The sequence below is a fragment of the Myzus persicae genome, unplaced genomic scaffold (assembly GCF_001856785.1).
Source record: "Myzus persicae strain clone G006 unplaced genomic scaffold, MPER_G0061.0, whole genome shotgun sequence".
Classification (NCBI taxonomy): domain Eukaryota; kingdom Metazoa; phylum Arthropoda; class Insecta; order Hemiptera; family Aphididae; genus Myzus; species Myzus persicae.
Window position 1 is genome coordinate 144,206 of NW_019100880.1, and position 21,541 is coordinate 165,746.

Below are 21,541 nucleotides of genomic sequence, written 5' to 3' on the forward strand. Positions count from 1 at the left end.
GTTTAATATTTAATAACTACCTATGTCACAGTTATTTGAGATTTTTTTTTGTACGCTAGGCACTGCGTTTTATACACTAAAATTACCTTTTATATCCATACAAAAAGGAAGTGATTTTAAAATAAAAAAACGAAATTCATATTCCTTCGGTATTTCTACAGATGAGTTATGTGGAAAAAATACAATTGCCGATGACAATAATAATTTAATTCCATTGCACGTTATTGAATTTTGTATAATATACAATCAATTCATTTAATAATTTTATCAATAAGCTGAAAACATATTAAATAAATTCACGAAGAGACAAAGAAAATTGCTTCGATTAAAAATTGTATCCTTCTCAATATTATAAAATATAGTGGTGTATACTACAGTAGCACCACTTTAACAATATTAATTAACGAGAAAATAATTTATCTCTAAACTATTTTTTAATATTTATTCGTAAAATGAATGGAAAAACATAGCGGCGTAAATACAAGAATATATTATATATACTATATAGATGGGTAGGTATATAAAAAAAAAAAACAAACATATTAAAAACCTGAAAGAAATTTATTATGTTATTACAAAACGAAACCAAGCCAATTCCAATTAAATATTATTTGAAATAAATCGCTCTACCAAAGAAATATAATTCGATATCGATTTGGAGAAATAATAATAAATAATAATACGACATGAAATACTTTTTTTTTCTTTTTATAAAAAACACACAACGCAATTGTTAGCAATGTAGTTGTCATTGTTTTTTTTTTTTTTTTGCTTGGTATACGATTAAATGAAATATAATTTATATCGACCAATGCGTATATTTTGCGTACCTACATATAGATTTCGAATTTTAATTGAATAGTCTAATATTGTATAGCCTGCATAATGTACACGAACTTTAAACTTATTATGCACAGCAGAAGTATCGCATAAGAATACACTCCATTTTGAGGACAATCGTTAGTGATTCACCAAACACAATCGCCCTATTTTCTCTTTGTAACGAAGTACTTAATTCAAAATCTGTTTTATAGAATATTTTAATGAAACTTAAAGACGATTTTTTTACTATGCTTAAGGAGTGTGAGTGTGTATTTGTGGGTATACAAACTTTCAAATGAGAACCCCCTTGTCTGCTATAAACTATTTACCCAATCATATTAGTATAGCCCAAGTACAAAATAAATACTAGATCCAGTATGACATCTATTTTGTATTTTTGTAAGATAATTTTGGAGGCCATGGCCGCACGGAATGGATACGTCCATGGTATAAACATTTTAATAACTGAGAAACTATTGATTAAAATTTGAACTAGCTAGGTAAGGTACATTCAAATTATTGAAATAAATATCGACTAAATAATTTACAGTGAAAAAGGTGGTTCTCATTTTTGAAAAAAAAAATAGAACTTTTAATCACTTATTAAATGGTGTAAAAAAAATTCAAGAATTTGAATAAATTCGTTATTAAACGGCGCTACCATTTGTATGGGGGTGAGCATGCTCAATGAATCACTCTGTACATAATACTGTTATAATATACGTAAAATAATAGCGCCAATTATAATTGTGATAAGTCGTAAACGCGAATACAATATGTAATTACTAATGGATTGTTTGATAATCCTCTTTGGCGTACGCATATTATTATAATAACGTTGTACATAGTCAAACGCTGAACATATACACGAGAAATTCATAATACTAATAACAATTAATAAACATGATGATAACAAAAATAATAATAATAATTTACACGACTGTCGTGTGTTCTCGCTATACATAAATCGATAATAAGCCAAAGGTTAGGTTGACGGCGCAGTACCTTTATAACATAATATATAATATATTATTAACACATTTGGGACGGCTCTTTTTTTAGTTTTAATTTTCGAGCTTGACATTTACGCGTACCTACGTAATACCGGGAGCTTAAAAATTGAAAATTAAAAATTAAAGCGACAAAACGACTTACTCACATTTATTTTATTTTAAAATAGCGTGATATTAATATTAATATACAAAAGTTGTCTTACCTCCGGGATTGACAACACGGCTTTGGGGAGTACTGTTGCCCGTGGCGCCGGATGATCTCCGAGACCTGTCGAAAATAAAAAATCAATTAAATCAATTATATAATATTTTATTAATGATGCTGTTCATCAGCTGATAATCACGATGCACGCCGTATTGCTATTATACGTATAGACCGTTCGCATAACTACTATAAGTAACATAATATTATTGTAATCGTTAAAATTGCCTACAGTTTTGGAGTGGTGAAAACCCCGATGCATCGCATGCGCTCTAAAATTTACTGAATATTAATATACAGGGTGAAAGATACGACAAGACATTTTCAAATCATCCATACACGTCCTCTGTGATGTGATTTACTCGATATAGCATAATAATAATAAATAATAATACTGCATTTCAACACGTGAAACATCAGTGAAGAATCTTTTAATTTCCTTTTGGCAATGCAATGCTATATACATTGTTGTGAGTTACTTGGAACGTTTATATAAATCACTCAGTATTTTGATACTTCTTAGTGTGGTCTAAAATCAAACGTAAAATGTATAAAAAAACGAATAAACATGGGTCAAGAATTGTACTTTCGACCGCGTGTATGTACGAACAATAACTTAATTAGGCGAATTGCGTCGCTCTCCCATCAACTTTCATTCTCTCTCTCTCTCTCTCTCTCTCTCTCTCTCTCTCTCTGTGTGTATTATGTGCAATAATATTCATATCAGTTGGTGGTCTGCTCCACTGAAAATGTGTAGTAGTAAAATAAGCTTGAAGAATATTGACTGCAGAATGATTGAATGTTTCCAATGAAATTTTGTGAAATTACGATAAGAAAAGTTGTTTTTCAAGAAGGCGGTTAAACAATTGTAGCGAGAATAATAACTGTTAATAGGCGTATAAAAAATAAATTAATGTCATTTTTAAATTATTTTGATTTTTAGCTAGGTACATTTTTCAGTAAAACGGGTAAGGCTGAAAAATACTTTTACAATGTAAATTATTAAATAACCCACAGAATTTAATGTTAAAATTATACTAAAATAACCTTAGTGACCACCTATATGCGACACGCGTACCTATCTATACATACTATAACTAACTATACCTGTATACGTGTAGTGGCCATACGATATATTATTATATTATCATTATAATTTATAAATATAAAACTTGGGTTGGTGAGTAACATCGATTTAATTATTACACGTGTATCATAGTTTCACCCGGTAATTACGTACGCAAAAAGCTATAAAGGGATCCAGTTTTCCCCAGCAACGGCCCACGTATAGGTCAACTTACTGGGAGGAGATAAAATAATAGGTATATTTTACAGCATTTTTATATGTTCAGCCGCGGAATAAATTACACTCATTTTGTACACGAAATTAAGCAGAAAAGAGTTTGCTAACTACTATTTTGCGTATTTTAGTGTAAATATAAAGTATTCCGAATAAATAATTAAAATATAATAACGCTGCAGCTATCTATAGTATTACATTACGAATAGAAACGTAAACTGCAGGTATAATATAAGATAATAAAGCGGGGACGATTGTAAAGACAAAGAACTAAATTGTGAACAAAGTTTTTGTTTTCCATGAGTAAATTTTTCATTTTGTATAGTGTATCAAATTAATCTAACATAGACAACAATTATTTTACTTGGAAAATACATTTATTAAAAATTCATGGAAGCAAAGATAAATATTGTGGTTGAGCATATCAGTGAAGATTAAAAATAATAATCATGAATGTAACAAGTAACAACCATAGAATATGGAGTAAAACAATTTGAAATATCATTTAAATAATAGTTTCTACATATCTACTGCAGTTCATATTAACAAGTAATGTAGTCGAGTTCATTATTATATCGGTACTGGAAGTTTGAAATTAAAATCATTATGTAAAATATATAGAGGTACCGGTACGGGTAATATAATTATGCATTTAAAACAAATAAGTTCAAATCATGAGACATTTGTGTTGATTGGAAAATAATTGAATAACGTGGATCATTTTCGTATCAATAACTGCATAATATAATGGGTGACTCGTTGCTCAATGTGTTCAAACGCAAAATAATTAATAGGCTAATGAAATCCAGAACTTTTCAATCACAACCACTCTCTCAATTGTTTTTCCGTACCATGATATATTATAATTTTCACGACAGAAAAAGAACTGCCAAAACTTAGTCCATTTATATATTATACGCAATAACTAATATAGGTAGGTATAGTGAAATAGTTTATGGAATAAAAAAGCGTTTCATGACAGCTCGATGGCTTAGTGTTTAAGTGTTTAGCAAGGTATGATTACTTGGGACGTCCTTTTACATAGTTCATATTTTTACGTCACTTTTCACTTCTAAAACAGAAAAATAATGGGTTCTACATAGAGACATTAAAGGCTTTTTTTTGCGTCTAGGCAATATAGCTAATGACAGTTTATTTAGGGATCGAATTCGTCACGATTTAAGTTGTTTGCAATCGTTTGGGCGACCTAACCTTTTTAATTTACATTGCAACGGTACACGGTCGTACACTATAGAACCGTCCTTTTCAGGACCACCACTCACAGCTCAGCATGACCGCACAAACCGCTGAGACAACTTCGCGCTTACGTTACAGAGCCCCCAAGTTGTCTCACACCCCTAACAACAAGTTAAAATTACGCGTATCAAAGACACCTTAAGTAAAACAATTATTATTATTTGGAGTGTTATTAATATTATATTATGTTATCGAACTGATGGGTATGTAACCGGCGTGTATAATATATGCAGGGCAGCTGTGCGCGTCGGACTATATAGTACTTGCAACAAGACGTGACTTTCGGAACGTATATCATATCAGATCGAGTATATACAGAACGGGCAACGACAAAAATAATAACAACAATATTATATATATATATATATATATATATATAGACATGGCGATATATTTTAACAAAACTTTTTCCGCGTTATTTATTTATGTTTTTATTGGACGGTGAAAACTGAAAATCACCGCGATCCGCTCGCCCGCGGCAAGAGCGAGAGCCGCGGTGCAGTGCGGTCGGGTAAAGATTTCCTTTATAAGTCGTCATTGTGTATTATATGTTATAGAATATAAAGGAAATATGTTTGAAAAAAAATAAAATAAAAACGATGGAACGTCGTTCGATATTATATATAATAAGGACGCGGCAAAAAAATGATGCACATAAGTATTTCTCTCTCTGACTCATCTCTATCCCTCTGATTTTTATAATATAGACGACGATGACGTACATGACGTACATGACGTATATAAAATATATATATTAAACTTTTCCCTACAAATTTTTCATAATGTTTTTTTCGACCTTTTGCTCCCCTTAATATATTTTTTACATCTTATTCGTGGTTGCGCATAATAGTTGCGCCCATATATAAATAGGGACGAAAAAAGTTATAATATGAATCTCGGAGTGGGTTTTCTTGCTTTTTACCTACCAATTCAAGCGACGACTCTATACATATGCGTGCATCACACATATGATATTATCGATGCCTGTATTTTAATTAACGACAGTCTACAATCACATAATATATAGGTACCTAGGTTTATAACATAGATATTATACAATGTTATAATATATTATTAATGTATGTCATATTATTTTATTATATTTGACTAATTTTAATTACAGCAGTTGGCAGTTAAAAATTAACGAATTCCAATATATAAACAAATATAAAATACATTTTTGCTTATGCCATAAAAAATATGAGAAACATTTTAAAATTATTTTAAATAAAAATAAAACACAATTTTTAACTTACGTACCAGTATGAATAATGCTACAAGTTTAAGTAAAAAAACAGGAAGAGAAATTATATTTCATAATGTATAATATATATTTTTATATTTTAATTTTCAATTTGTATATACAGATATCCTAGATTTTAAGCTTACTTGGGATCATCGTAATAATCACCAAAAAAAAAAAAAAAATGCAAATTGTAACAAAATCAAGACAAATGTTTTGGTTTATTTTTCGTCACTGGTCAGTAGTAACTCTAAACTCAAATTAAAAAGTAAAATACTATTATAATATCAAACTATTCACTCTTCATAATTCACTTTGCTCGAAATATGGTATACGATAGACTTATTATGGATATAAACTATATACTTTGTAGCCTTCAAGTCTAGACAACATTTAAGTTACTCAGAATCTATTATTTCAAACTATGACAAACACAAGTTGGCTTTTAAAAATATCTTACTTGGACCTAAAAATTAAATGGATTAATGAAATCAAATGATACTGTATCTGAATCCCACCACGAAGAACAACTATAAGTGGTCATGTTAACACTAAATTCCTACAGCTGCTGAATACAGAATTGATGTCAGTCGCATTAAACATCATTAACCAAACGACTTGGTATTATAAATACATATGTACCTATGTAAATAACAGAATTATGGAATGCTAGAAGTTCTGTACATGTTAAGTTATTTTATTATACCTTTTACTTATTTAAGGTTAGGTTATAATATTATTTTAAAATACAGGAGGAGTATTGTAAACAAAAATACAAAAAATGCGAGCAACTATTTGGGAGAAGTATTTACCTATTGCAATGACTATAGTAACCACTCAACTAATAACTAATGCTCTAGCAGTCTAGCTGTTCATACTTAATTTTATATGAGTTCAATGGTTGAAAAAATAAATTTGTTTTTGATACTCACTTTTGTGATGGTACATTGGTGAGGCTCAAGAAATTGTTGCGGACGCTTCGGAGGCTCGCCAGTATTTGTGCAAACGGTGTAACGATGAGATCTTCGCCATGGCTAGAAAAATATAAAAAAAACACATGATTACTTTGAGTGGATACAAAAGTCCAAACCCCGAGGTAGCTTAATAATATAACTTATTGTTAAAAATAAGATGGAAACTGCAGATAAGCTGAATCAACTAAGCACGGATAAACGATTTTAATTCGTTTTATTAAAATTGAGTATGCATATAATAACATGTAATTGTAAGGCGAAAGCAATAAACATTTTTCCATAGGTTCCTAAACACAATGTAACCACAAACTCCACGTGTATCACATTTCACGAGAATAGTTTTGATCGGCATACAAAGTTCAACACTAACGTTCAAATACATTTTTACAGCTAATATTTATATGAATAATATTGTGTAATATGTACTAATAATTGATAACTGGAAGATTTTTAGACTTGGAGTATTTTTAAATAACGATTTATAAACCTACACAATATAATTGATAAAATACGATCTATAGGTATAGTATTATTTCATAAATTCTATTTATAGTTAGGTATGCAAAAAGATCTTTTGTTTTCTCTGAACCAATGAAAAATAATTCTCACGATTCTATAGAAAACGTAATGTGTTATAAAATTTACACATGGGCGAAGGTATTACACTAAATTATTTGTAGGAACGTTTCTTTAATAGTTATATATTTGTGGCTGAAGTACTCGACATAGTATTCGACAGACTCGACCAATATCAAGTCCCGACATGTTTAGTAGTTATAAACTATATAAACTACATGCACCTGCATACAATTTGGATTTGTACATTAAAATATATTTTATTGTTTGAATCCTCAACGTACAAATACATACAATATAGTATACTATATGCATACAATAATTTAAATATATTATAGGTATTTGTTATGTTGTATAATAATATAATATGTGAAGTATGCCAACGAAATGTAATTATACTACTTATGTGATAGTAAAAACAATAAAACCAATCACTTAATTATTACATTACAAATCATACAGATTTATTATACCAAGTGATAAATAACTCACAAAAGGCAATTTAATGCGGTGTAAACAAATTATATAAAATATCCTTTTTTTCCCCCATAAATATCACACATTTTTTTTTATATAGTTCCATTATCAAACATGCGATAGAAGAAAGTGGGTGGACGAGGAAAAGACGGTTTAAAAGAAAACTGGTGGGAAGTCAGGTTAACTAACTCCCAAGAGTATTAGGAAAGAAAATGCTTTTAGGCTGTGCCTGGTTACAAGAAAATAAAATGAAAGTTTTGAATATTAATACGCGTTATGTAATAATAGTAATAATAAACATAATGATACTTCAAAAAGAAAAAAAAATTAGAATGCGATGTAAATATTATTATATTTTCATCATTTCGCGTAATCTGCAAAATGGTAATCATTACCTAAAGCTTCTTTTCGTTATTAGATTCTGAGTAAAGCGATGAATGTATTGATTTAATAATGATCTATGTTTTTGTTCGTGTTTATAAAGTGTCTGAAGTCACTTTTTTCTAGTAGAAAAAATACTCAAAGTATCAACATTGGTGGAGGTTTCTGGTAGAAAACTGGATCTAGTCGGTACTCTGGTTAGGTCGAAATTAAAAATGCTCAGTATCATTGTTAGTGTTAATATATTTTTCAAACTATCAAGATTAATAAAAAGTCAATCCGCCTTTCCTCAGATAATCATTTGATTGTTTATCTGTAAATGTTCACTAGGTCAAAAAGCTTACAAGTTTAACACGAGGTTTATTATAACTTGTTAACATCTGAATTTAAAAGAAACAGCTGAATGTACCTACCTAAATCACAATATTTTTTTTGTTTGAAGAATTTGTTAAGTAAATATTATACACAATATTGATACACTGGTCGCCGCTTATTATAATCACGGTTAATGTCATCAAACGTTTATTGTTATCGAAAAATATAAGTACGGGCCAGATGTATACTTATATGACGTGTAAATTATGTCGGCTATTGTAATCAATACGCCGCATAATATTATCAGTTTGAGGTCATAAAATCATCATTTTGTAACATACAATCAAAGTTTTCTCCAAATGTCTCATAATATAGATATAAATGTCTATAGTCTATACAGTATACACATTGACATCACATATCTACCTTTCGTTCGTACAGCATTGAGACAGTACCGTCGCTGCCCGTCGACCAGTATCGCGTTTGTATGCATCCGTACATATTATACATATTTATTTATGTTTTATTTTATTTTTTGAAATTATAAATTTCAAATTTATACTTACATATGTAACGCAGGTTTTATTATTTTTTATAACTTTTTTAACTTTCGTTTAGCGTTATCAATCGGATTACGTTATCAGTCATGTCCCGTACCAAAGTGATTACATTAAGCGGCGACCACTGTACTTAAATTTAAAAAATATAATAAATACAATTTTTTCGGCCAATATTTTACCTACCGTAATTATTATACTATTAGTAAAATAAATAATTTTAATAGCAACATCAAAAACACTTCGTATTATGAAATATATTATTTATTATTACAGGCTAACAGACAGAATAAGTTGCGTTTTCGCTCAAAATTGGTTTTCGTATTCAATGATTTATCGTTGAATTCAAATTTAAGTATTTAACACATTACATTTATCTATTCAATGACAAGGAAGAAGGAAAACACGAAGCCTAAAACTGAACGGCAGAACAGTTACACACTTTTCCGCTTTTATAATTATTACATTTTCTACATGTACCACGAAAATCTGCACACTGTACGCATAAAATATACATAAACAATATATATAGAAACAAAGCAACCATGAATTAAAATTAAAAAATGTGTTAAAAATATGTTTATTAGATAATTAGATTTTAATTAAATCTGAATCTTAAAATTCTTTATCTTAGACTTTTTACTCTAATAATTGGCAAGAGGTAAGCGTAGCAGGGTTATAGCCAAATTGAAAAGCCAGTCCCTATAGTTGTAAGATTATATAGCCACTTTTTTAAATTGTACCTACAGCTCAAATATTGATTTTTAGATTGTTACATTCAAATGGTACCGTTATTTCCATATTATTTTACGCAAGAGTTCTAGTAGGCCCCTCATACATTTTGTTTAATGTAATATAATTTTAATAAGCTATAATAGATTATACCTACTATTGAACACAATACATAATATTTCACCATACTTTTTTTTGGTGTTCTTAGTTATTACTCATAAAATATATTTTATAAGATTACAGGTTTCCTAATATTTTATGTAAATGAATAACTTCACAACTAACATATTTATAAAGCACATACGAGTAAGATAGGTACATAGTTTAAACTTTTTAAGAGCACGTTCTAGCCGCAAGTGTTGTCTCCGTCTTACAAGAGCGTAACAAATCAAATTTTTCATTCAGCAGATCACGCTTAGCATTGTTAGTTTAAAAACTAGAGAGAATTGATCTCTTATTAAAATTAAAGGTAAAATTATTACGGAGGGCTTCTCCTGGGCTTTTTATTATATTTTAATTTTAAAGCGAGTTATGAGTATTTAAAAATTGTAAATTGTTTGTATAACTTAAAATACTCATAACTCTCTTTAAAATTCAAACACACACGTCCTCTTAAGGTCCTAACCAGGCGAGCCCTATTCGGCTGGGTCGAGTTTGTAAATTTAGAATATTTATTTATGAGAATTTATTCCGCATGCTATTTTGGTAAAGGTCGAAATAAGAGTAACTTCTAGTTTTTATAACTTAATTTCGTACAGGCTATTTTTAATATCTAGCAATTGATTACAATTTTGAAGCACGTAATAACATAATAAGCACTGTTTATTGAAAAACATGAATAATTATTGTAATGTGGTCGATGAATGAAAAATATAAAAATTCGAAATCATTTAAAAATTAAAAATAATAAACAATTTCTTACAATGTTATAAACTCTACACCAATAGCTGGAAAGGGAAAATCTTAATAGTATATTTGGCTTCCATAATAAATTTTGTAAACATTAAATTTAACTTTTGAGATCGGTAAAAGGTGATGAATAAATACGCTTTTAGATCAGACGCTTCAACTACGCATCGGAAAACAAAATTAACTTGTTGAATTTAAATAGTGGACACTGACATATAAATATATATACTATAAGTTACTGCATCGATGACCTATAAATTTTAAGTTATTTGATTCTACGGTATTGGTCGTCGATTCCCAGGGAGGTTTATGTGCGCAAAAACGATTCTCATAGTTTTGCGCATATACAATATTAATCGGATGCTCGTCATTTAAAATATATGTATAGGTATGCATGTGATATAACATTATCAAACATATCATAATACATTTAAATTGTTTTGTTAATTCATTTGGGAATTAAGTTCGTCTCACGCTCGACATTATAAATTATAATATATATGGTACTACAAACAATATCATCTCGCTCAGAGTAATTCAAAACGTTTCTATTGAACTTTCAATCTCTCCGGCGGCGTGTATTGTGCTGGAAATGTGATTTTTGTGTTCTATAATACATGCACGGATGTGGGTGTGCGCGTGCGCGATTGTGTAAAACGTTTCGAGATTCAGATTAAAAGTTTGATGGGTTCCATGACGTTTTGGGAGCTACAGAGAAATATATAGAAATACAAACAAATATCGGCGCAAACTATACACATATTATTTGCACCTACACACAATGTACATAAAATATACGAAACCATTTTATCGTCTACATCACGAGTACCCGTTTGATGCATCTGAAATTATATTTACGTTTTGTCGTAACTTTCGATTACACCTGCGACTTATTAATAATAAAATGTTGAGGAGCGATATGACTCGATACGGTCGTTTTTTATAAGCTTTTACCGAAACCGGCGAGTTTGTCTATTAAAATAGCTGCATATATCGAGACATATTATTATAGATATAAGAATGTAACAAATAGTAATATTATGCTCATTCGAGGTATACACTTTGATAAACAAATTTACACAACCGCAGAACGATGCAGAACGGTCGTCATTACAGGTCTCGTAAACGTTACCCGTGAACAAAACATAAGGAACTCTAAAGTTATTGAATGTCACCGGTTTAATAATTTCCATATGTAGAATTCGTATACTATAAAATAGGTAGTAATATTATCACTGTGAAATATGCCAATATTAAATCTAAACTGGATTTATTTTTAAATAAATATTTAAAAAAATTATTAGGTTGCTATATTTGACATTTCAAAGTTAATAGATTAGGTATTATTCGATGGTTATTAAAACAATGACTGCAGTGGGGTAGAATATTATAACGCGGAGGGGAAATAATTTTTTTCCCAGAATGCATTGTTAAATACCTGCTTTATTCAAAAACAATATAATTACTCAAAAGACGGGATACGCATTATAGGAAAAAATGCTTCCGAGTTGCATGCCAGAGACAGACACACGAGCACAGGTCATAAATAATATTTGACCTAACGACACTAAACGGGGCGTGGTAAGGGCGTGCAATCGGGCTCTAAAATATAGATCGCTTAGACAGACATAATAATTATAATAATATTATACGTTAGAATAACATGCATAATGTATTTAATAGAATCGTCTATTTACGGAGTACGTTTATTTAACTAACGTCGGTATAAGGACATATCGTGCGTTGGGGTCAAGAGTAATTCGAACCGTTTCACCGCAGCGACGACAAACAATATTAATATTATATTTTGGAACATTTTTGCTAGACATACGAATATAAATATTAAAATATATCATATTATATACTGTATGTGTGTGTGTAGAAAAAACGGCTCACGTTCGACAGATCACATTCGAAAACTATAAAATAATATTTAAATATTAATGGATCTTCAAGCATGTTGCTGGTACAATATATTATAATGTGTATTGTATACGGATACGAACAGAATAAAATACGATGTGCAATGATGAGATGAGTAGATTCATATTATACACAGTACGAGTATGCTTACATCCGGTTGCGCAGCAATTTTCTTCCTGTTCCTCGTACTCATATATATATATATTATACAAGGCACACACACACACACACACACACACAGATATATACGTGCATACATAGTATAATAGATACATATTATACTACATTACGTACTACAGCACATTCGACTGGCATTATACACAAATGACATTCAAAATATTATGTAACTCTAGTTGGAGGGAAAAACAAAACAAGCGGCTCGTAACTACGCGCCATGAGTTTATGTATTTTTAACTACGACTACGGCATTAAATTATGTTTCCTATACAGAGACACATGGACATACACACACACACACACGCACACACACACACACACACACACACACATACGAGGAATATTATGGCGTGCGCCATTGACACAAACAGTAAATAAGTCCACCAATGACGTTTTGTATTAGTCCTATACGATTATAATGTTACATACATATATCGTAAACTAACCTATATAATATTATATATAAATATATTTTTTTTTTTTAGGGGAACCCTCTGCAACATAGAGAGAATTAGAGACCACTGGGTGTGGGGTGGTACGATAGGAGTTTTTTTTGTAAATATATTTTTTTTTATTAGGTTTGTATGTTAGTAGGGTCGTAAGACGTGTTTGTTTATGTGTTGCAAGCATATGTTGCTAAAAATCCGGTTGGTCACCCATCCGGGAGCTAGCAAAGCCGGCCGGTCGTACACTCAGACTATTTCCACAGATTGAGCGTACGACCACGTCTCATCAAGCCACCCTTTATATATTATGATATGAATTAATGTTAATTTTAAAATATTATTATTATAAATACATAAGAAACATAAACAGCTGTTACTAATTACCATAGTATAATATACATCTACTTTTCAAGATACAAAACATTATATTTCAAGTGTAGGTACCTAGCTCCAAGTAGAAAGCAAACCTTAGACTATCAGGTCTACAGAGTTCAAATCATATCTGATGAATGAAAATCAAACATCGACCATTGTTGTCTAGATACATTATATGGTATTTGTCATTATAATAAACATGTCGTATCTTCTTAAAAATAATTGAATAATAATTATTTATCGTTGTATCATTTTTTATTTTGGACATTGGACATGCAATAGGTGTTAAAACTTAAAAGTACGAATATCCTCTTTATTGTACCTACTGCAGAATTTTTTACTGCGCACAGCACGAGAAATAAGTGGTGAATTATTATTACATATTATTATATGTCAACCAATAAATATGTTGGAATGTTATTTTTGATATATTTGTATTATTTTTGTTGTATTAAATTGTATGCGAATGTTCATAAAAAAAAATCAATTACATAGTCAGGATTAAGTTAGGGAAAGGTGGTCCTACATTTTGTAGTTGGGGGGGTCAATGTATACATTCGTGCAAATACTGAGGGCCGTCAAAAGAAAAAAAAATGTATTATAATTATATAATTTATTTGTATATTTTATTACCAGCAACATAATATACTGCTGCTTTATGTGTACATATTATCTGTTCCACGGGCGGGGGGGGGGGGGGCAAAAATCCCTCGAGGGCCACGGGTTGGGCCAACCTGGGTGAGTGCATAAGTCTAAACTATACATTACAATTATTTTATAATATAACATCCCTGTATTCTACCCCGTGTGTACTCAGCATACCCACGTCTTATACAACTAATGTTACCTGCCTCGGCAAGCGAGAAACGCATCAAAACAAAACCCTATTTAGTGTAGTCTTTTAATATAAAGTTTATGTTTTGACAGCATTACTACTGTGTATTTTATTATAGTCAGCGTTCTCTGTATCTGAGCTCCAAATTATTACGCACAATATAAATATTTTTGTTAAAAACTTCAAACGCCCAGTGGTGGTGTATACGTCTTGTCTAATTATGTGAGCGCGAACGAATTTAAAAAAAGAAGACCGGGCAGAGAATTAAAATAAATGTCGGTAATCTCATATAAATTAAATCATCCAATGTAAAAATGTTATTCATTTTTTTGTTCACGAAAAAAATAATAATTTATGTATGCGTTTTCTACCCTTCAGTTCCGTTTGTGATAAACGTGGGTTGTCAGTTGTAGGTGTTAGTTAGCATTTTTTAAATCAAACAATTGTAACCTTTTTACACAATTTTATAATTTCCTTGAGAATTACATAAAGTTTTTATTGATTCGCCCTCACCGAAAATCAGATAATACAGCGAAAATTCATTATAATTTATAAAGTCTTCGTTATAAAATTATTAAGTGGTTAAATATTTATTTTTCTTGAACCCAATCAGCTTCATTATATATTTTTTTGAAATTATTTATAACTAGAAACAATTTAATTAAGTGCGCTTGTTCTATATATTTGTATATTGTATAGGTACATATTTAAAAATGTGAATAATAAAACAATTTATACTTTAAAAACTTTAAGATTTTACGTTAAAAACTTTCATAAAGGTTACATTATAATATATTTTTAGATTATGATATAAACTATAGCAAATGTTACAAAAAAAAAAACTGATAAATAAATAACAACTAGGTAGCTGAAAAAATACATAACTTTGAGATTATAAGAGAAAAGATCGCGAATATATTGATTTTACAATGATTCTTTTTACTTTATGAACAGTAAAAATGTTTAGACATTCAACTTGAATATCTTTTCTGTTAGTGCATTGAATCTAGTTAGTTCCTTGGAGAATCAAAAATAAGACAATTCTTAGTAGTTTTTTAACAATTGGGAAAAAAGAAGAATTTTTAAGCAAAACCTGCAGATTTTGACAAAATTGATTTTCTTACTTTACCGAAATTCAAAAACAAATTCTAGATACTTGAAATATTCACCAAATGTTTATATTATTATCATATCACGTTTTATAATTACGTACTATTGTATATGATTATAATACTAGCTGGTGGTTTGTTGTACATATGAGTACAGTACATGTATCAGATTAATAAAATTTAAAATTTGTGTTACATATTACTAGTGGCATTGGTATGGTACACCATATTTAAAAATTATTTTTCCGTAAAGTAATTTATCATCTTGGTCACACTATGTAAAAATATTATTTATAATTATTGCAGAAGCGAGCTACATAATATCGGTCGACAGGCATTTTAGAATGTATATTAAAATCCAAGAGAGGTATAAAAAAAATGGCGTACCTACTGATCTGAATATATATATTCAACATTGGCTAGGCTAAAAAGAGGCCATATTTTATTCACGAATAAAAAAGCGAACACGAATCTGACACATCTGCCAACTTGTATAAATTACCAACTTCTGTTTTACGTGCTACTTGGCTGATTTTAATTCCAAGACACCGGGGATTTCGTATTATAAATGGACGACTTTAATAATATTATAGGTACATAACATTTTTAAATTATTTACATTATTTAAATGTATCGTGAATCGATACTTAATTTAAAAGAAAAAATATGTATCAAATAACGATTTGTAGTGTTTATGTTTGTATCGTTATTATTTACAATGACAGTGGTGATGATATATTTTACAAACAACAGCCATTTATCGTTTAATACCAATGAGAATATAACTGTAAATATTAAGACCGGGTACTCAAAAATCGAAGGATCATCAAAAAATAATACTACGAAATAAATTGAGTCGTACTAATTTTTTTGTAATAGAAATCACAATAAAATAATAATCGTACAAATTGTTTTTCTAGTGCCATACGTACACAAGTGTATATCTATTATAGGCACTAATGTACTATATATATAATAAACACTGAATACATACACCTAACAAAGTTAATGATTAAATCAGACATTACAAGGGAAATATGATACACAATACGAGGTAGTAGCTGGTACGAGCAAATCAACAACATATAGGAATACTCATAGAATTTTATTGTATTAACGATAACTGCATTCTAGTTCTTGGATATATTATACCATGGAATAATAGTTGACCATTGATTTGAAAAGTTCGCTTCAAGTAAACGTTAAAATTGAATGTTTCATAATCACTAGATTATATGTTCAGTCTGTTCTGAATTTCTGATTTATTAATTTGTTGTAATTCGAAAGAAAGGATAAACCCATTAGTTTTATAAAACAAAACTAGGATCCTTATGTCGGACATGTGCAGCAAAATTAAAACAATAATTAAAAGATTCTGATATTTTATTTATAATATGTAGGTATTAATTTCCATAATCCCTCGAGAGTAGTTCCTATTACAATTGCACTGGGGAATATTAAATATTAATTAAAGAAAAAAGAATTCTAAAAATGCAAGGAGTTACTTAAAGGATTTACATATTAAATGACATTTAGTTTTTATTATAAATAAACTAAAAATGTATTTCTTCAATATTACAACACTTAATGTATATAAGATATTTTATAAGTTCACATTTATCTAGGTATTGTTTTGTATAAATACTTAGATTATCTGTAGTAAATAATAATTTCAATAATAATAATTAAATTTTAATACATAAATAATTTACTATAAGAGCCGAAACTTATTAATCGGTTTTCAGATATTTCTTTGGTAGTAACAACTTGGCCACATAGTCTAAGTATGATATAAGATAATACTTTTAAAAAATGATACATAATATTATTATATAATATTACAGTATCATACATGATGATAAATAAAACGAATTAAACCAAAATCATATCTATACAAAGTATTAAAATGAGAAATCACTACATATCAATAAAAAGCGTTTTTACCTGATCAAACTCTCGGTCTACATTCAGTTACTCTTTTTTCAAAACCATGAATCGAAATTCATAACTTATGAAAATCACAACATCCCTTAATGTAAAAACTGCTCCCATTATATATATTTTTCCATCCAATATAAATATTTTCTTAAGTATTTGTCTGTCTAACAATATAAATATTAAAAAATAACCATATTTTTTTAAGCTAGTGTTATTAAATGCTTCAAAAGATATTTAAAAAAAAAAAATCGATTAAATTGAATGAAATCCCCCAAACTCAGTGTAGTGGATTTTATTGACGGTAATCGGAGATAAAAAAAGAATACAGAAAATTATTATAAATCATTACATGCACAAAATATGTAGGCAGTAGGCGCCTACTAACATAATAAATACTAGTTAATTATATATTACTAATTAATTTTTAGTGTACCTTAAGTTGAAATTGAATTATTACATAGCTATAAGCGTATAAATGTATATAGTACATACATAACATGTGATTGGAATGTACCAATAATAAAATTCGTTCATATAATCGAACGATAATATTTCTACAATAAATACACATATACAATATAATATTTAGTGGGCAACCGGCATTCTCTGTTTTATACATAACACACTCAAATCTGGAAAAAATAGTAAGCGAAATACCCAATGCACATATTATTATATTAAAATATGTCATAACTAGATACTGTTTAATCCAAGCCCGACCCAATATCCATCTAGGATGGACCATTCTGAAGTCTGAACCAATCGAACAAAGTGCAATACAAATTACAAATCGATACAATAATTTATTTTTTTAAATATTATTATTATATTGCTTATATAATATCGCACTTTTTCACGAAATCTTCAGAGCAAAAAATATTTGATTATTTTCCAATATCGTTGTACATAAAAATACTAGAGAAAATAGCTAGGTGTTTGTTTTAGACTAAGACGTGTATAAAATGGGATCGGTCTTCGGGACCGATTCACGATTAAAAAAACACAGTAAAAGATAGCAAAATAAGATTGGAAGTTTGACCAGGTAAAAAATGTGCATACTTTCTTGAGTCAAACTATTTTTGCATCCATAAAAAATATATACATATTTTAATTTCAATTTTGTCATAACATTGCTGGACGAGAGGGTGGAATACAGAGATAAATTTCGAATCTCCGAGTCCGTGATTTTTTTTTACGAATGCAAAACACGAGTATCTGCATAATAATATAGCGGTAAAAATACAATGTTTTTTCCATAAAAATATAATTTTTTAGTGATGATTATTATGGCAATTTATTTGTATGATGCAAGTGTTTTTATATTTTTCAAACCTTAATATTCGAAAAAATGTTAAAATACCGCTACCGTGGGTGTTATTTTAAGACTTCTTTTGATAGAAAGTGAAAATTTAATTTGAAAAATGTAAGATATAAATTATTTATTTTATTTTATTCCATACAATATGTATATAGTATTATACTATTGCCACTATAGTTGTATACGATAACATTATACATTTGTTTATATAAATAAAATTGGTAATACAGTACGCTTTTCTCTTGCTACTCGTTTCAAACAGCATACAAGTTTATGGAGTTGAAAAAAATAAGAATATTTTATAGCATTTATATTATAAATACCATTCGTTCTAAAAATATTATTACTACCTCCTAAACCTAGATTTTGTTTTATACTAAATCGTTTTTTTCGTACTTAAACTCTGGGTACTTCCAACAGCTATACCGACTTTTATACGGCTCAAGTTAAAAGCTACGAGTTTTTACATTTCAGTACCCTACGCAAATCTTCTACGAAATATAATACTTTTCACTAAGTTTTACCGCATAAAAAAAACTAATAAGTATAATACCTAAGTGCACTCATAAAACTGAAATCATTTATTGTAATTTAAATAGATTGTCATAAACTTTTATGGGATATTAAATATCTTAATCTAATGGAAACAAGAAGTCATATTTGAATGAAAACAATACATGATGAATACAACAAAAATAAATCATTAAGGTCATTAACAAACACATAACAACATAATTCTATACGACTTAAGCAAACATACTCGTAGATGGTAAATAATACAACAAATGGTAACTATTCATGTTTGGGTTGAATAAAACAACATATTATTATTATAATATGAAGATACCTACTTATCAATTATCAGATAACTTTGAATCATATTATGGAAGTACGTTTTTAAATATGTTTACTTAGGTAGGTAATTATTTATTCAATTAATCCGTTCTTAAAATAACCTTATAATAAAATAATAATTTAGTTAACTTGAAATAATAATTTCATATTTCAATTTTAAAATTCTAATTATTAACGAAAAAAAAAAACAAAATGTATTAAAATATTTCTTAGTTTCATCTTAAACCAAGCTTCAACTATAATTTCAACGAATTAATAATAAAGTGGGAAAAAAATTAAACATTCGGATATTCCATAAGAAATATGACTTAATTTTAATTAAAAATGTGTTTAAAAATGATTATGTAAAACCGCTTGAGCAATATGATTACGAGCGTGTTGATCTGAACAATATCATTTTAAAATTAATTTTAAAAATTACAAATTAATTTTACGTTTTCAGGCAGTAGTTGTCAATTTTATCCGTGAACCATATACCGCAGTGATCCGAGTAAAAAATTATATTTTATTCTATGAAAGAAAACACTGGCAGATTAGAGCGCTAACATAATACTATGTATAATATTTAGATTTACCTCATCCAATTTCATTAAGTTGTTAAAATTTTGTAGCAAATTGATATTTAAAAAAAATATATAGGTATTATATATATGTACCATATTCTGACCATTCTGCATATCATTGCTATCGTTGTGATATAGAAATTACTGTAATCAAGTAGGTATCTATCTATCTATCTTTCTACTATCTACACACATGGTTCTATACTTAATATTAATATTATTAATCTGTATGTTTACACCGTTTGTAACCAAACCGTGGTTTCTCTTATCATATTCATGACACATTATTGTAATGCGTAAAGACTACACGAGGAATTTGAATATTTTATTATAATACGAATTTCCTGCCTAACGATAAACGGTTTCACTGAATTTTCTATGTATTTACTAATGAGAAAATGCGTTTAGTTGTATAAATCCGATGAGATGCAGATATAGGTGAGCATATAGGTGGGTAAGTTAGGTTCAAACATGGTTATTATGAGCGTTCGAGAGGATTTCGAAGTTTACGCTAAAACGATAATGGAAATATTAAAACTTCGACGAAGACAACAAGAGTATAGAGGAATTTTATTATAAAAAAACCACCCCTATTAAGTCCATATGATTGTCGTTTAATAACACAAGAAACTACTTTAATTGACACGAAATGTGCCTTTCACAAAAAAAAAACCATACATCAATTTGAAACAATTCTTTCCGATCAAAATCTAAAAAAAAAATACGAAAATGTATGTTATAACATATACCACATTGCCATGATTACAGAGTAAATATAATGTTGTGAATAACATTACGTATAGGTACTGAATTTGTATAAAATACGAATATATTGTGTGTGTTTACGTATGTGTGTTCAGTTAAATAAAAAAAAAAAAAACTTCCTGCAACCTAGTAAACTGAATTGTTTTAGAAATGTCAACAAAACCAAATAAATGTTATGCGAATTTAATGTCGCATGAAATGTAAAATATACGTTAAAAGCGTAGAGCACGTATACTGTATTTGACGGACTACAATTATTATTTGAGTGTAAAAGTATTTCTGTAAAGATAATAAAGAAGAGAACAGTTTCGTCGTACACTAAATAATTGGTGTGAATTGTGTTTTTAATATGAAAGCGAGCAGACGATAAAGTGATTCACGACAGTATATGGAATTTTCAAAATAATTAGTATGGAAACAAAATATCACATTACTTATAGTATTGTTTTTAATTATTAGAACTTTCGTTAAAAATATAC

The 21,541-nt window shown here is 28.8% G+C and overlaps 1 protein-coding gene across 5 annotated transcripts in view; it reads right to left on the minus strand.

The window, feature by feature from the left end:
• Nucleotides 1–21,541, minus strand: part of LOC111026565 (cAMP-specific 3',5'-cyclic phosphodiesterase) — a 242,857-nt gene that overhangs the window by 23,632 nt on the left and 197,684 nt on the right. For all 5 annotated transcript variants that reach the window (XM_022304667.1, XM_022304668.1, XM_022304665.1 and 2 more), the window contains 2 exons: nt 6,770–6,871; nt 2,039–2,103 (listed from right to left, as the gene is read on the minus strand). In XM_022304667.1, coding sequence (XP_022160359.1) covers nt 2,039–2,103; nt 6,770–6,871 — 167 coding nt within the window. The remainder of the gene's footprint in view (nt 1–2,038; nt 2,104–6,769; nt 6,872–21,541) is intronic.